Source organism: Aedes aegypti, unplaced genomic scaffold (genome assembly GCF_002204515.2).
Source record: "Aedes aegypti strain LVP_AGWG unplaced genomic scaffold, AaegL5.0 Primary Assembly AGWG_AaegL5_hic_scaff_1041_PBJ_arrow, whole genome shotgun sequence".
In the NCBI taxonomy this organism is placed as follows: Eukaryota; Metazoa; Arthropoda; class Insecta; order Diptera; family Culicidae; genus Aedes; species Aedes aegypti.
This window is the reverse complement of record NW_018734452.1, coordinates 17,193-35,401: the sequence shown is the minus strand read 5'-3', so window position 1 is coordinate 35,401 and position 18,209 is coordinate 17,193. Positions and strand designations below refer to the sequence as shown.

At 37.3% G+C, this 18,209-nt stretch overlaps 1 protein-coding gene across 1 annotated transcript; it reads left to right on the top strand.

Moving 5' to 3' along the window:
* Positions 1-227: 227 nt before the first annotated feature.
* LOC110680207 lies at positions 228-11,544 on the top strand (the record flags this gene model as incomplete). Its single annotated transcript, XM_021856024.1, has 2 exons — positions 228-348; positions 11,301-11,544. Coding segments are annotated over exons 1-2 (365 nt in total), but the record flags the coding sequence as incomplete, so codon positions are not given.
* Between the last annotated feature and the right edge of the window lie 6,665 nt (positions 11,545-18,209).

Sequence of the window (18,209 nt, the reverse complement as noted above, 5' to 3'; positions counted from 1 at the left end):
GGAGTACGTTCGCAGTTTGACCTACTCGCAGAGAATTAACATCAGTGTGGAAACGTGCGAACGGATTGCCACCCACATTGGATCCATCGAAGGAGCCCGGAAAAGCGTTTTCTTCACCTCCAGTTTCGAAGGAGAAGCCCAAAAAGACATCGAGTAGGCGAAAAGTGATTCCACCGGTGATTCGAAGGAAGCGACGCCTGGCGGCCAATGCTCGCGAACGGAAACGGATGCATGCGTTGAACGAGGCGTTCGATCGACTGCGACAATATTTGCCCACGATTGGCAACGATCGGCAGTTGTCCAAGCACGAAACGCTTCAGATGGCCCAGAGCTACATCTCCGCACTGAGTGAGCTGTTAAAGTAGGCGTGTGTGTGAAAAGGGGGAGGGTGCTTGTGCGAATAGTGTAATTTTTTCACAGTGTACTGATATTAGGTTAGATTAACATAACAAAGCAGGCGATGGAAGCCCCGTTATGAAGTGACGACCAGATTCTTCTGGGTTCGATGATGGTCGAAAGTCAAAGAGCGCCAAAGAGAGAAATAAATGTTAAGTATTGAACCGCTAGACGGTGTGTTTTTGTTTGTGGTAGGTGTGGGAGTTGGGTTTTGTGGATAGCGGAACATTTTTTGCACCCGAATTCAAGGGGCCCAGGTGTGAGAAAGTTTGTTTATGATTTTTCTTCTTTTTATCTACCACAGAAAGTCAGTAATGGTTTGACCTGAGAAAAAACTAAGTTGAAGGTAATTGTATTAATTTCTTGGCTCGAAGGTTATCTTGGGTCAATATATGGGGCACTGCACAAAAATCTTTCTCTCTCTTTAACTCTTAAATATGTGTAGATGTTAACATCAATATCTTGTCTAGAAAGTAAAGAAAAGGCTACTAGGTTTTCGATCTACTTCGTCACAAGCGCTCTTATTCGTCGTATCAAACTTGAAATGTTTCACTACGGTGGATATTCGAACTTAATTACAATATAGATTCATTTTCCACGTGTAATTTTGCAAAAGCTGTTATGGTTCGTCCACTTGTACACAAAAGTGCAATAAAACTTTCGATAAACAACTTCAGTTCAATTAATCACTTTGCACTTTTGCGCCGAAATTGTATGGACGAAGATGTTCCGAGCAAAATCTGATTTGCAATTGACTGAGCCACACCACATTACGATTCAAATTTCTTCCGGACCATTCCAACGAATCCCAGATCAAAAGTTGGATCCGCCGTAAACAATAATGAGGGTGATTATATGTAGTTATGAGATTTTACTTATAAACTTTTAAAGAAAGATTTCCAAATGCATCTACTGTAACAACATTTTGTACACAGAGATTATCTAATTTGACTTGCAAATGATCTCATATTCCAATGTGGTAGCAACTTCTCAATGCCAGAACCACCTGCATTCAGGCACTTTTGTCCGTCTATTTTCTCGGCAAACTCATCCAGTCAAGTGATATCAAAACACTTGAATAATCATGATTTCCATAGCACTGCCCTAGTCTGCTGGCATCCCTTTCGACCAAACAGAGGAAACTGGAACAATATTTTCCTGAACAACTTGACCGGTAGCTTGAGCAAACAGCTTGTGTGGTACCCATCGAATATAAGCCAGACACAAACACACCATCGGAGCAGGTCATGATTTATTTGATTTGGTCCATCGTCATGAGGGTCACTCATAACTGTCAAATAACTGTCACAAAATCGTTGTAGGGGCCTTCCTTAGCCGAGCGGTTAGAGTCCGCGGCTACAAAGCAAAGCCATGCTGAAGGTGTCCGGGTTCAATTCCCGGTCGGTCCAGGATCTTTTCGTAAAGGAAATTTCCTTGACTTCCCTGGGCATAGAGTATAATCGTACCTGCCACACGATATACGAATGCGAAAATGGCAACTTTGGCAAAGAAAGCTCTCAGTTAATAACTGTGGAAGTGCTCATAAAGAACACTACGCTGAGAAGCAGGCTTTGTCCCAGTGAGGACGTTAATGCCAAGAAGAAGAAGAAGAAGAACTGTCACAAATGGCAAATGTTGGGTGCAATTCGTCTGCCTCACCCGTTGCAACAAACTTCTTTTGTCGGAGCATTCCTTTCGGCGGCACCGCGTCCGGCAAGGCTATAATTAAATCCTGACGAAAGACGACTTTGTTGCACGGGTCGAACGGGTCGAGAACGAGTCTGAATTTGTAAGGTATGGAATGATTTTTTTTTTCTGGGAACAACCCTCTGAGCTAGAATCGTTTAATCGAGTGATCCTTGAAAACAAATAAATTACCAAACTCACTCTAGAATCGTTGTATTATCGCAGCGGGTTACTTGGATTGGAGTTGCAGTGAGTTTATTGAGATGCTTAGAAAAAACCTTCCTAAGTTTCCTCCGGATTGATCGTCAGTCATAAAGGAAAAAGGATAAAACAAACACATCACTGATGATCGACACTTTCGCGTCCGTGTGTAAGGATTCCCTGTTTCGAAGGAGGGAAATTAATAGATCAGTCGTGAAATTGTATCGCCGTATCGCCGTATCGCTTGACGGATGGGTGGAAGGCGTGAGTCGTACAAATCCTTTCGCGACTCCGTTCTGCGATTCAAAATGATGTTTGGGCGCGTTCGAAGGATGAGAAATGATAGCTCACCGTGGATAATTGGAGGGTGTGAGTTTGGTCGAATTTTAATCATGTTTTAAGAATAAACCTAGCCGAAAAAGCGACTCGTCTGGAGGCATTGACGATCATAGTAGGCATGATCTTTTTATCGCGTAGGTAAAAATAAATGAAATTTTGGGTAATACTAGTTTATAGTGTTATGTTTATGTGAACAAATCGCGATCTGTCAAGTAGTTTTCAAGATGCATTCGAAACAAGAAGAGCTACGCCAGCACTTCTTGGGTTGGTGATCGATAATATTGGTCAGTCGCACAGATGGATCGGCAAAAGGCTCGAATCCACCATTCCACCGGGTCCCCGTTGTTAAGATGTTCCAGGAGTCGAAGACCATCGAGCGGCGCGCTGGAAGCGAGCTGGGCTACATGTTTTAAGGTCAGGAAGGCACAAAACTGGACTGACAAGCAAAACATGGTGTCCAAATTGTCGTGCGCGGCAGCTGTACCGTGAGTGTGGTCAATACATACATCAAGGCGGCACCAAACCGGCCTCGAGTATTTTTTCGGTACGTCCCACATGGAGGTTCCAGAAAAGTTCTGAAGAGACAGATGGACAAATTCGCGAAGAAGTACCTGTTGTGCGGACGTACAGCAAGCCGTTCGTTACAACCGGCACCATAAACGGGTAGATTATCGAGAGTAATGCTTGCAGAAGCGCTTGCTGCCCTTCCTCCGTGGTCCCACGCTGTCTGGCCGGATCTCACTTCGTGCCATTACGCCAAGCCTGTAATGGATCAAACGAAATAATGGTGATAATGAAAAATTGAAGAAAAGCAGAAAAAACATTCAAACCCGATGAAGCTTTGAAGAAAAAACAGGGAGAAATTGTTTAAGAAAGATGGGCAAAGCCTCATCTTCGGTCAAATGTCACAATTTTTTGGACCGAGTGAGTTCAGCAAGGAAGGCTCTTTACAACTACCTCAACGCGTCGCTGGTTCTAAAAGGTAAACAGCCATACAAAACTACGACCAAACAATGGTGAAGCCGTAATCAATTTTCTCGAAAACTTTCATTTTGGGAAATAAGTAGAATTTTCTGATTAAACTGGACATAGGTTGGCGGCTATTCAATTTTACTCCTATTTGACAGCCGCCCTTCACCATTGGAGTTCAGTTCATGGATGGATAAGTCAATTTGTCGTTTTTTTCGTTCTTCACTCCCTTCAAAAGATCTAAATGGTGTCAAGGTTCATCTAAAAATGTAAGGAGCATTGCATCCGAAATAAGCGATTGTTGTTCGAATCGATAGTAAGTATCCATTGTTTTGATCTAGGCAGACCAATTTCTTATAGGTTGTTTCCTTGATGTTTCGCACATAAAAGCAATTCCCAGCTAATATGTTTTTTTTTTTTTGCGAAAATATCTCCTTTAGTCGATCATCGTTTTCGAAGATACCAAATTTTTCATCACTGGACTTCAATCATGAGAATGACTTCCGAACTAAGAAGGTTTTGGGCGAATAGCTTTCTTTGGATTCAATCAGTGGACTGATATATAAGCGAAAAAAAATGTGTGCCCAGTAGTGACATTTAGGTGATTTCCAAAGTAATAAGTTTCCAGGCAAATAGGTCTCATTCAGTTCTCCAACTTAGTCAAAAACACTAACTTTGTATCCAATCTCTAGATTGAGACAAAAGTAAAAAATGTGTTTGTCTACTAGCGCCACCTTGGGAGAATTTTCCAAACTACTATGTTTCTGGGCGAATAGATCCCATTCAGCTGAACACTTTTGACGAAGATACCAAATTTGAGAGTTCGATTTTTTTCAGTCTCATCGCTGGACTGATATAAAAAAAATTAAATATTTGACCACAAGCGCCACCTTGTGAGTGTTTTCCGAACTAATATGGTTTTAGGCGAATAGGATTCATTTAGTTGTTCAACGTTGTCCATGACACAAACTTTGTATCTAATCACTTGACTGAGATATTAGCTAATAAAATCTTTGCCCACTAGCGCCATCTTGTGAGTGTTATAAGGTTTTATGTGACTAAGTATCATTTAGTTGTTCACCATTGCCGAAGACAACAATTATGTATCTCATAACAGAACTGAGATGCAAGCAAATCCAATATTTGCCCACTAGCGCAATCCAGTGAGTGTTTTCCCAACTAATAAGTTTTTGGGTGACTAGATCTCATTCAGTTAAACACATTTGTCGAAGACACCAACGTTGTATATCATCACTGATCTGAGATATAAACAATCAAAATGTTCGACCATTAGCGCTATCTTTTGAGTGTTTTCCGAATTTATAAGGTTCTATGCAAATAGGTATTATTTAGTTGTTCAACTTTGTCGAAGACACCATTTTTGTATCTCATAACTGGACTAAGATATAAGCAAACAAAGTTTTGGCTCACTAGCGCCATCTTGGGAATGGTTTCCGAATTTTTAAGGTTCTATGCGAATAGGCGATCTTTAGTTGTTCAACTTTGTCGAAGACACCATTTTTGTATCTCATAACTGGACTAAGATATAAGCAAATAAAGTTTGCTCACTAGCGCCATCGTTGGGAGTGTTTTCCGAATTTGTAAGGTTCCATGCGAATAGGTGTAATTTGTTGTTCAACTTTGTCGAAGACACCATTTTTGTATCTCATAACTGGGCTAAGATATAAGCAAACAAAGTTTTGGCTCACTAGCGCCATCTTGGAGTGTTTTCCAAATTTGTAATGGTTCTATGCGAATAGGTATTTATTTAGTTATTGAACTTTGTCGAAGACACCAATTTTGGTATTCTCATCGCTGGACTGAGATATAAACGAAGCAAATATTTGTAACGCTGGAAAGTTGTTTCATATGTTGCTTATATATGCGACATTTGTGGCGTCTGTGCGCCACCTGGTGAGTTAATTCTGAATTAAAATAGTTACCAAGTGGAAGTCAGCAGTCCTGTGATCAACTTTGCAGAAGACAGTTTTCTCCTAAACCTCTTTATTTCAAGATATTTGCTCTACAAGTACTGTCCTATTTATAGGACGCTGGGCGTCGGGGCTTCTGTCCTATTTTTAGGACGCTGGGCGGGATATGGGTTTAAAATGAATCACCATTTTGACATTTTTTCGCCGGTGTACATTGCTTAAATTTTGCATACAATAAGCTCGCATTCAAAAACTAGGGACTTCCTGTTATTTCCCACAAAAAAAATATTACAAAATGATAAGCCTATTTATTCAGTTACTTTCGACGTTTTTTGTACCAGTGTAAAATTGACTCAAGTAGTGTTTGTTTTGATTCGTGGTTAAGTCACTTTGTCTCTCCATACAACGGAGCGGCGAAAGTAGTGGTTAGGCCAGCGAAAGTTGAATCTACTTTCGTCGTCTTGTAAATCCAGAAAAGTAAACGTTCTAAAAGTGAAAAATCGAGTTGGTTTAGAGCAAAATGTGTAGAATTTCGTCTGCGAAACACGTAGAATTGATAAAGTAAGTTTGTATACTTTTTGACTTGAATAAGGCTTCGAGAATTGGTATTCTTTTATGTCGACTGCAAGGAACATTATTGTCATAATTTGTACAAAGACAACGCTTTTTAAAACCAATTTTTAGAAGCCATAATTAAATTTAGTACTAAAAATGTTTAATTCATCTATTTCTAATAACTAACATCAACAAGTCATGTTTATGTTTTAAAAAATGCGATTAAAATCTGATTTTTATTCATACTGTTGACTTATTGCAGTCTATAATTGGTACACCTACCTCAATTACTGAGGCATCCAAATCATAAACGGTCTTCGAAAGAGTTGTAGCTGAGCAATTTATGATGAAACCAAGCCGCCATCGGCACACATTGTAACAATTGGGTCCTAAAATGTTGAATGAAATCTTGTTTTTATTTATTGACACGAAAGAGCATGTTACTGCAACTATTTTAGCAATTTTTCCCGCTCAAATGACGGCTATATCATATTTAAACTTGAATTTAAAAATTGGGCCATAAATGAACCTTGACACTTTTGATCATGTTTGACGTTCGCTCAATCGACAAAAACACCACAGGGCTTTTAGTTTTAACACTGGGGTTGTTCCTATTTGACATATCGGAAGGGACACGGAAAGCAAAATACACCCAAAATTTAAGTTTAAGCCGAGGAGTGTGACAAAATCTAAAATATGTTTTTTGGACTCAAACAAAAGAAAAACATTAAAAAAATGGAGTAAACATGTTGTTTTTGGCCTAAACTTAAGCGTTTGGCACTAAAATTGGTACAGGCCTTTAGGACCCTATTCCAATTCTATGACACTGATCGTTAGTATATGCTATAAAACTAAAGAGTGGTCCATCCGGATTTCTTAAATGGTAGACCCCTCGTACGCCAGCACGCTAACCATTTTGTGAAAATCCATTTTTTTGAAAAATCATAGTTACCGTCATTTTGGGTGAAATGGATCATTTTTCACTGTTTTCCATTTCTGTTTTTTATTATGTTGCCAATACCAAACAACTTAATGCAGGGGAAAACAAGTACGACAGTGAGCCTCATTGACTGAGCTCATATACTGAAATTTTCATACAGATGTGATTTCGTGCTAAAAATCGTCTCTAAACTATTAAATCGAGGGATCACATTTCGGGGAGAAATTGATCACTTGGCAAATGAATTATTTTTAGTTTTGAAAACAATTTTACTTGTTTAATTTGGGCTCCCTGAATCCAAATATGCTCTCTAAATTCTTAACAATTCAGGATTTATGTAAATAATAAACAATTAATTTACAAGAATCCCGCAGAACCCGCATAAATGTAGGCAATTTCCGAATGAATCTTCGGATATCTATCAAAAATTCAATTGTTTCAACAAAATGAGCATATTGATACGAATTTCGATGATAAAATCTGTTTCTGGGATATGTTTCAAGCATCCTTACAAATTTTCAAGTTGACACCATGTCCAAAATCCTTGTTTAAAACTAGAAGTTCATTGATGTCGCGGAGCATATTTTGAAACAAAACTGTTGCGTGCATGTTCTCATGTTCAGTGATGATGTCACTGAAATCTATTTTTCCTTCTATTATTTCCTACGAAAATCGTGAAGTAAAATTTGATGTGTCTCAATCCCTCATTAATTTAGTTTTATTTTCAAATTTTAAATTTTAAATTATGATAGTTAGGCATCTTAAGGCATAACTAAATTTGTTTTTTTCGTCAAATATTTTAAAATTCGTGGCTTTGAATTGATGGTTAGGAAAGGTTCCTACTTTGGTGTTAGTTCTAATAACTGAGCGAGCTTCTATAGCTAGGTATTTCTTTTTTAGGCCTTTCTCAATGTGTCTAAATAGCTTAACCACGAGTTCATCACTCTCGGAATTATTCATAATTTTGAAGGTGAATATTCGTAATTATTCATCAAGGAGTTTTAAAAAAAATTAAGGCTAAGTAGCCCGTCTTTCGTTTTAGCAGAAATGATGACTTTGCTGCTTGCAATTTCAAAGTGACAAAACCCAGTCTTGATAGTTTATATTCATTTGAAAAAGTATCACTGTACGCGCTAACATGCATAAAGTATGCTGATTCTTTTTCAGCTGTTTCAGTGCAAAACCAACTGATTTTCTTTGATTCGAAATCGTGAGATGAATTAGCAACAATCATCAACGACGCGTACAAATTTCAATGACGGCCTTGCCTTAAGAAAATAAAAACTACTAATTGAACTTTAACACTTCACTTTTTGCAAAAAAAAAAAAATAAAAAAATACTAAAATCAGAGTTTATTATATTTGCTGTTATTTATGAAACTAAACGCTAAATATACAACGAAAGCATATACATTCGAGTTGAAAAATTCATTTCTAAAGTGCTGGTTGTTGTGTGTTGTAGTTCGGAATATCGTTCCAGTTTAGTGTTAAGTTCAAACGGGAAATAGTGATATTAGGAGATACAATCAGTCGTTTTTTCGTTAAAACAAACTACTAGAGCATTGGGAATTGAACAGATTTCCCACTATCGACCGGAAGGTGAAAAAACCATGCAGATGATCGGGTACATCATGTGTTACCAAGGTGAGAGTGTGTTGGTTGACATTTGGAGGATTGCTTCTTTATTTAAATGTGATGGGTTGCTGTGATAAGTTATGTCTTACTAGGGGATGGAGTAGGTTTTGTGAAAATTTAAATTGTGTGTTTGCTTGAAAGAAAAATTCTGGTGCCAATTTGCTGCTGAATTATGCTACTACTGTGGCTTATGGATACATGCTGAGCTGTAACTTTGGTGAGGAATTTCCAATTTATTCTTTTTCCGTTGAACATTGTAATCTGAGATTTTACATGCATTCATTCTATACGCATAAATGGGAGAGGGATCAGATTTACTTTTCTTTTCGTTTCAACGAGCGTGTAAAAGCGGCTTAAGCCAATGCTTTACACGGTGGTTTGCGAATACCCTTTAATGGGTGAAAAAATACCCATTGTTGAATAGCGTCCCGATCTGTCAAAAATGGGGGAATTTAAAAATTCAAAAAGAGTAAAAAAACACCCAATGTGAAAACTCTTGTGAACCCATAAATGGGTGAAAAACAGTTATAAATAGTTTACTTCATTCGGGCAATTCATAAGTCGTTTTGATCAAACCACTAGATCTTTATGTTTGATAATTGAGTGATGCTCGTAGAACATTATTAATAAGTGGTAAGTGATACTAGCATAGGTGTAAATGAAATCTAATTTAGATTATTTTGAAATTATTTCCAGATTCCAAGAAACTCTTGGTTGCTTTGAGCTCAGTTCTGGAAGATGCAATGGCTGATTTCAACATGAAAATCTATTGAGTTTTCTTTTCAATGAATCTGTTAAGTGCATTGTTTATGTATTCGTCAATAAATTATATGAAAAGAGAAATTTATTATTACTAAACCCCAAACGAGAAAAATAAACAATTTTCCCCCATTCTTCTTTCCTAAAAAGGGTATTTTTTCACCCATTTTCCGGTGCGTTGGCGTTTCGTATAATGGGTAAATAAATACCCATCCATTGACATAAAACCGCTTTTACTCTTTAAAGAGTAAACCGTGTTTACTCATTAAATGTGGAGAGGCACTTTCTAGCGGAAATGGGTGAATTTTTACCCATTAAAGGGTATTCGCAAAACGACCGTGTAGGGCCAGGGCATACGGAAGAAATACCTGTGTCCCATCCCAAGGAAAGAAGTCCAAACAGCAATGGAATGTGGATTAATTATTTTAGCTACGCCACTTCCTACAATTTTACATTTTCCCTCTGAATGAAACGGTTGGAACGGTTGTCCCCGTTTCTTCTCTTGTAAAATTGAAAAATTTCGCTCGTCATGTGATTCATTCGTGAATAATCTGATGGTCGTGATTTTTTTAATTGTCTTCAAACCCCAAGTCTGCACAGGGCCTGGCCATTTTAATATTTGTAACATATTAACGATATGCAGCAAATATTCATGTCGACAAGAAAATACAGGAATATTTCCAGAATTTCCAGGATGCTTTTCAATACTGGCTGTGCAATCACTTAGATTAGATTAGATTAGATTAGAAAAACAAAAGGCGAGCAAATACCTTTAAACTCTAATATGTTGCTTATCTTGACAGATAGGCCTGTCTGCGACTTACAGACTTCTTCAGTGTCGAGTGCTCGACTTGAAGAGAACATCGCATGGATCAATTATTTATACTTAGAAAAATTGTAGATATGTGTGGGTATGTTAGAACCAGGGGCTGGCAAAAGTCATTCGCGTCACATGAAGAAACGAAAGAAAAAAAGTTATCGTCTCGATTTCGTTAATGCTTCATGTTTTAGTTATCGTCGTGTTGCCTATGGTTGGTGACGATAGTCATGCAACCAAAAGTAATGAAGATTTCTATGTTGGTTCGTCTTCGCAACGTTGGTTAGCTATGACGCAAACACAAATATTTTGTTTCTTCGGAGAACTTTTAGTCACGCTGAGCTTGTCACGTCGCATGCTGCCCGAAGCGATCGTCTTCTGTCACTTTTAGTCAGTGTGCTTTTATCTGTCGAAGGAGTAAACGAAGTTGAAAAAACAAAATCCGAAAATGGCCGCGAAAAAAACGTAAATTTACTTATTCTTCTCTTATTACGGATTTGATTAAGAAAGAGGACAACAAAGTGTTTTGTGCCATTGACGTAATCTCGGGATGTGCTTATTATCAGGAGAAATATGATGTGACGAACTTCCTACGGCATTTTCGCTCACAACACCCGGAGGAAGCGGCGATCCATGAATTGACGAAGGAACCTCCCGCAAAAAAAGCGAAGGTAGTTCCGAAGGTCTTAATCGCAATTAACAGGCAAACATTGCTGGAAGCGTGCTTAAAATTGACTGCTATACACCATCTACCATTCTCATGTCTGGAATGGGAAGGACTGAGATTGTTATTGGATCCGATTTCCGAGGTACTGAATATAACATTCAACCGTCGCTACATTATGGTTGCATATCAACGTCGCCGCGGGACAAAATAAAACAAGCAATGAAAATAGAAATGTGTGGGAAATTGCTTCACTTAGCAATTGATTCGGCCTCAAGACATTCCAGACACATACTGGGAATAAATGTGCAGTACGAGAAGCAAGGAGCTGTTGTCATACGCACACTTGGTATAAAATAGCTACCTAATACTAAATTTTGATTTTATAAACTTTTTTCTTAATTTTAGGAATGATTGAAGTTAAGCAAAGCCAGACCGCCAAATTCCTCAAGGAAAAAATTCTTGAGATCCTGCAATCATACGAGGTATCCATCAATCAGATTCTGTCCGTGACAACCGATAATGGGGCCAACATGATTGCTGCCGTGAAACTGCTCCAACAAGCTGCAGCCTTTTTCGGAGTTTCGCCCGAATCTATCTTGGAAGATGAAGTACCCCATGCCAGCGAGAAGGATATCGAGCTATTGGATTCGTTAGCTTCGGAGTTTGAGCCTTTGCTGTGCCTTACTCGTGTGCGCAAGTCACACGCTTCAGCTGGCCGTCGGAGATGTGGTGAAGAAAAAACGATCCACATATTCGTAGTTTACGGATCTTGTGAAAGAGACGCGGAAAACAAAGTACATTCTTTTCTTCGAGCATAAGCAAGCTTCCAAGGCTCCTTTTTGGTCCCCCACAAGATGGGGAGGAAAGTATGAAATGATTGCATCGATTGTTGAACAAGAGCAATTTTATATTGAGCTGGCTGAAGAATACAAAGAAATCGGTAAGCTATACGATACGAAGGTATCCTGCACTTTTGTATTAAATAGTAATAGTTATTTAGGCAACAAGTTGCAAAATGATTGATTTTTTCAGCACGAGTTGTACATTTATCCAACGAGGCTCGCCGAGTTGGGATAAATACAACGAGTGTTGAAAAAATCGAGTTTTGCAACGAGTTGCCTACAACATTTTTTGCTATTTCGAAAAATACCATTTCAGCTGGATGAACTCTAAAAGCACAAGCAAACATTTCAAGAGAACCCACATGGGCACACATCCATGCGTAGTATCAATTCAGTATTTTTCAATCACGTAGGCTGTGATACAGTAGTACCTACCCATGAATGTCACAGGTTTTCACGCTCCCATCGAAATAAGGTAAGACAGCACACTGTCAGCAACTGACTATCAGCAACTGACCAAATCAGAATCACGTTGTCATTCATGGGGAGAGGGAGCGTCTGGCCAATTATAACGGTCCATACAAATTTTATAAATTTGTGTATGGACAAATGACCACGTGGGGGGAGGGGGTTGGCCAGGAATTCCAAAAAAAACTGATCACGTGGTTAATGGACAGCCCCTGTCGGAATAAGATCGCACAACGGATCTAGAATCAGATGCAATTATGCTTATTCTGCGCGGCATGTGAGGCAAGACGAGTCGAATGAGGGACAATTGTCGACTCGCTCCCATTGGATTAACATTAGTCGCCTCACATCACCCGAGATGGGAAGGACTCGTCTCGACTCACACGCCGCGCAAATAAGCACAAATGGCATGAAGAGACTGGGTTGTTCGGTTGATGTCCAACAAAACAGTACTGAAAAGTGCTACTTTTCAGCACCGAAAAGAGTGCTGAAAAGTAGCACTTTTCAGCACTATTTTTTTCAGTAGAAAAAGTAGGCCGTTATGTTGATCAACTTCTCAATGAAAAGTTGATTGATTTGCAACGGAATTGCAAAAATATATTTATAGAAATCACCGAAGATGACTGGAAGTTTATGAAGGACTTTGTTGAAGCCTTCGCTCCAGTTTCATAAATTAACTAATGACCTACAGTTGAAGCACGTTCCTCTCAGTTGATTTTTACATGGAATGGTTGCAAGCGATCCGATCTGTTTGAGAGCACAAGGACAAACCCTCTTTGTTCCAGCTTGTCACAGGCACTGAAGAATCGACTGAAAAAACTTCAGGAGAACGAGCTTTTTCGTGCCGCTCTACTGCTTGATCCTCGATTCAACTTTCCTGGGTCAAACGTTTTTTCGTCAAGCAGACGAAAAAGAATCGGTTCAAGTAAGTCTTCAGACCTGCAACAAAATATATTTAGTACTTTAAAATGATAAGTAATTAAAAACTTAATTGTCCTCAGAATTCGTTCGTAACGTAATGGGACAGGATAAACCAAATTCAAAGACCAGCGAATGAACCTCAGACGTCAACTTCTGGAACTGCAAATGACAAGCAACATGTCTGATGGAAATGGATGAATTACATAACTCAGTTGTTTGGAAGTTCAGAACCAACGACATCAGCAAACATCGCTTCAACATTCAACAACAACTTCGTCAGCTCAGCTTTGAAAACAGGCAGCCTCATCATTATGACGTCTGGACTCATTGGCTCGCTCGGAAGCACAGCCATCCGGAGCTGTTTGAAGTTGCTATGGTCGTACTGTCTGGGCCATCCAGCCAAATATCCGTTGAACGAGCATTTAGTGCACTTGCACTAATTCTATCCGATTTACGCACAGCAATGTCAGACGAGGCGTTACAAAACGTTTTGTTAATCAAGCTCAACAAAGATATCTATGAAAAAATCATCCCGACCATGTACGATTGGAAAACTGCGTTCAATGATGAATCTGAAACTTAAGAAGAACAAGTTGATCTTGAAAGTTTTCTTTTTTGTTTTTATTCTCGTGATGCAAATAAAACCTGAACTGAGATTTGCTGCAAAACTCTATTGTTTTTATTTTATTTTCTTAATCTTCACTGCTCATAAAAGCATACCTGTCCCTAATGGAAAAAGTAGGTGTTGAGAAAATAGCGTTCAAAGTTGAACATTTGTTTTCTCATACAATTTTTCCTAATTTTCTAGAACCTTTCTAGTATCTTTTAAAATCACCGCACAGATGACATGTTGGCTCTATTGATTAGTGAAAAATATAAACACAATTTACGTTTTGCAGTTATTATTTGGGTTAAAAGTTCATATTCTGTTTAGCCTTTTTTTCAATATGGGACTGTACCAACTTCTACACAACATATTCAAACAAAGCATGTAGAGTTTTATATGCGTAATAATAGATGAATGTTTCGATGAATAAAGTTGTTGTTTCGAAAATCCATATAGAACGGTTATGCTTTTATGGGCATTAAATTTAACAAATTTTCGATGATCTACCGTTCACCCAAAGCTTATTTTGAATTATTCTTTGTAAACTTACTCCACTACCACTGTGGAATATCATTTCTTTGATTTAAAATAAGTTTTCAAGAACTAATTGACGTGCGCCTGGTAGGACGGGTGTAGCTTTGGGAAAGTTCATTAATAACTTAGGAATTATAAGGGGAGAGGGGTTTTAGAAATTCGTGCGTGCCTTATAAATTATTGTTATTTTCATACAAAAAATCATGCCATGGCGTAAGAGCTGGGCTAAAAAAACTGCCAAAATTGTACATTGTTTTATGTAGTTCATGGACGGCCCTTGTCCATTAATGACTTAAGACATTTTTGGCAATTTTTTACCTCTTACCCTACCCCCATAATAAATTTTTTATATGAAAAATATAAATTATTTGTATGACGCGTTAGAAACCACGAAGCCACAGGTCCCCCCATAACCACTACTACAAGTATGCGCAAAATAGAAGAAAATTACCTATCCATATACTTCTTGCTCCAAACGAAATGATATATTCTGTCAAATTCTGATGTTTTGTTCTCAAAATATGTGGCGTTTAAAAATACGACATCTGATATGGCTTCTGTAGGAACAAACTAATATTGACTAATAGTCGGTAGCATGGACGCTAACATTGTTTTTTCCTTCCAAGTTCAAACCATCTGTATGTTTAGTTGTCTGAAAAAGTTGGGAATTTGTAGCTGTATAGCTTATATGTAGACTTATCATATTATTAATGATTTTAATTATACTTATGCATAAAATATGAAATTCTTGATATCTTAGGAATGTTTTTCATCGATGTGGCAGTTTTAATACGGTTTCCTCACTTGAAATATATGTTTCGGTGTAGCTCATACTGGTCAAATATGCAATCTTCGTCTTGATACGTAATGTCAATTTGTAGGGTCATTCTTATTTTAGGTTTTTTGCGGCTCCAGATTGTTACACATTTCATATCAGCTTCATTTCTATAATATTAATGTTAGAATGATAAACGATGAAGAGCTTATTACACGTAGATACATATACGTTATGGAAGTTAAAATTAAGAGGAAAATAACCATCATCGTTTTACAAATTTTTCAAAACCAGTTATTTTGCTCAAAATTGAAGCAGTGCTCAAGAAAATCTATCATTTCATTGAACTTACTATATGTAATGCAATGATAGATTTTCATGGGATTTTTTTTTAAATTTGTACGAAAAACTGGTTTTTCATTTTTAATGATAGCTGATGATTGATTGATAGAGTCTTGAGCTTAATAACATTTTAACTGACATTCATTTAGTAGCCAATCCTTGAACTTTGAAGAGCCCAAATCTCAACACCCTAATAGCCGAACAAGCTGAAAACTGGATCACTTGTAAGTGGTTACCAAACGAACAAACAAAGCGGAAGGGTTTTTGGATTGCAACATTTTCGTTTTTTCCAGTTTAAGCTGTGGCTTCGTTAATGAAGCAAAACCTCGAATTTTCATAGCGTATAACATACTAATATATACAATACAATATATACGATCTGTGCGCCTTAGACGAAGATGGAGATACATAAATAATATTAAGTGGCATTTTTCAAATTACGATTACTTAATTTTTATTTCAAGTTGTGCCATTTTTATAATATTACTTTGAAAAAAAAAAATATGACTGATTTTCTCAGCATTGCGTAAACCAAAAGATTAAACGGCATTAGAATTTCATAATGTTCAATAAGCAATGTCGCAATGTTATGAAAATTTAATTTTTCCTTCTCACTGCTAGCTCGATTTATCAAAAAACTGTTTGCATCAAAAGATGCGATTTGATATGCCAAGAAACTTTCATAGAAGCTTGTGGAGATCGAAATTTAGGAGGTGTGACCTGAGATTCTTGAAGTTGGATTATTATAGACTATCATAAGGTACAGTGGCCGTTCAATTTTGGCATATTTTGTTTTTGTCCGTTTAGATTTTTGTAATTTGGAATAGTTAGATTTTGGCAATATTAATTTTTGACACCGTGTATTTAATACTGTTTGATTATGGCAACATGTAAAAAACTCATGTTGCCAATATCGAACCATGTCAAAATAAAACGTTTGGTTCAATAAAAACTTTTATTAACTTCATAATAACCACGACTTATATTTGCTTTTTTAAGGTGATCATAAAACAAAGCCAAACTTTGAATTTTCAAGTGCACAAGACGAGAGAATCCGACAACAGCTCGCGTTGAAAACCAATTAAATTGCTTGCTTGCTGGTGTTGACCAACGGGATAGATTTTCAACGTGGAGCGCTGTTTGGTTCTCAAGTCTTGTGCTCTTGAAAATTTGAGGTGTGGCTTTGTTCTATAATCACCACGAATAGCCTTAAAAAGTTTTCTGTAGGATTGATGACTGATGCATGATTTTTTTTGTATATGCTTTTGTCTGCCCTTCTACGCCTTCTTGTCCCATGTTTTATGTAAACCTAATGAATCGTGGAACAAATATGCGTTGAACGGCAGTTTTTGTATTGCATCATAATTTTGCTGCATTGAGTCTAATGAATTAATCATAATATGTCTGTAAATTTATTAACAAGGAAACTTTAGAGCAACAAAAAAATATGTGTTATTAAAATCGAACGGTTTAGTTTCCAAAATCAAACCGTGCTAAAATCAAATGTGTACAAAATTGCAAAATAAAATATCGTCCGGTTTTTGCACGGTTCGTTCACTTTACTTTAGTAAAGTGGGCAAAAGTTAGAGTAGAGCAAGAGTTTCCTTTCAAGATTTCTAGCTAAATTCAATGGTTCGAATGCTGTTTAAGTAAGAGACTTGCGCCCCAAATATAAAAATCGATTGATATTTGGGAAAGTTATGGCAATTTGTTGTATTTGATCGTGAAAATTATTTCCATTTGAAACAAAAAAAATAATAAAATCTTTTTCGATTTTCTTGTCTAAAGGTGTTGTAGGCCAAGGGGATGCTTCGAGGCATATTAATTTATACATAAATACTTGGAAACCAATTTTGGCCCATAGTGGGGCAAAAATTTGAGCCATTCGGATAAATTTGTGCTTTTAGTGTATAATTTTCAGCAAAAATAAGTGTACGGCTGGTTTAAAATATGTATTTCATAAAACTATCGAAAGTTAGTGTTCCGGCCAGCGAACTTGTGACCCACACTAGATTCAAACTCATGCTGCACCGGCGGGGCAAACGTTAATTGAAGACCGTTGCCTACCGAAAAGCTATTATTCTCTTTTTGGCACACTGTGTAAAAAGGTAGAAAAGCTAAAGTTACTTATTAGTATGATTTCAATAAAGAATCTCCAGTTTCTTATTTATACATAGAAATTGTTAAGTTACTGCTTGAAGGAATACACAGAACCAATCTATGCAATGAATTTTGAAGGAGCACAATTTAAGAGAACGAAATTGATATTTTTTTCTCGATTAGTCACTTTAATCAATCGGTTGAACTTTCAGCACAAAGCGCTATCTGATTCTATGTGCCTTTGTTTGGCTTCGATAGCACTTGAAAGCTTGCATTTTTTTTTGTTGAAAAAAGGAAGCTTAAGAAAAAATTGAGAAATTCATTTGCGATTGTGGAAAAGTAAATAAATCATTCAAAGAATTTTGAGTTTAACTCCAGATTTGCTTAAAAACCGCTCACAGAACCGAAAGATACCTATACCTACTGCCCGAACACAGAACCGATAGATATCTATACCTACATGCCTTGTATAATGAATTTCATTTGTATGTTCATGATTTTACTCGTTGAATGTGGAACAACTTTGATCTTCGCGAAGCCTCGTCTTTTCAAAAAAAAATTGTTGAAGGACAGCTGGAATCGATCCTTTAGGGATTTCGAATCAAATTCAACTTTTCTTCAAGAACAGGATACAAAATTGACCTCTTTTCTGGATGTTCAAACAACGAATGTCAAATTGTTATTTTTTCATGGCTTACTAATAATTGCACGGGTTACTGATTTTG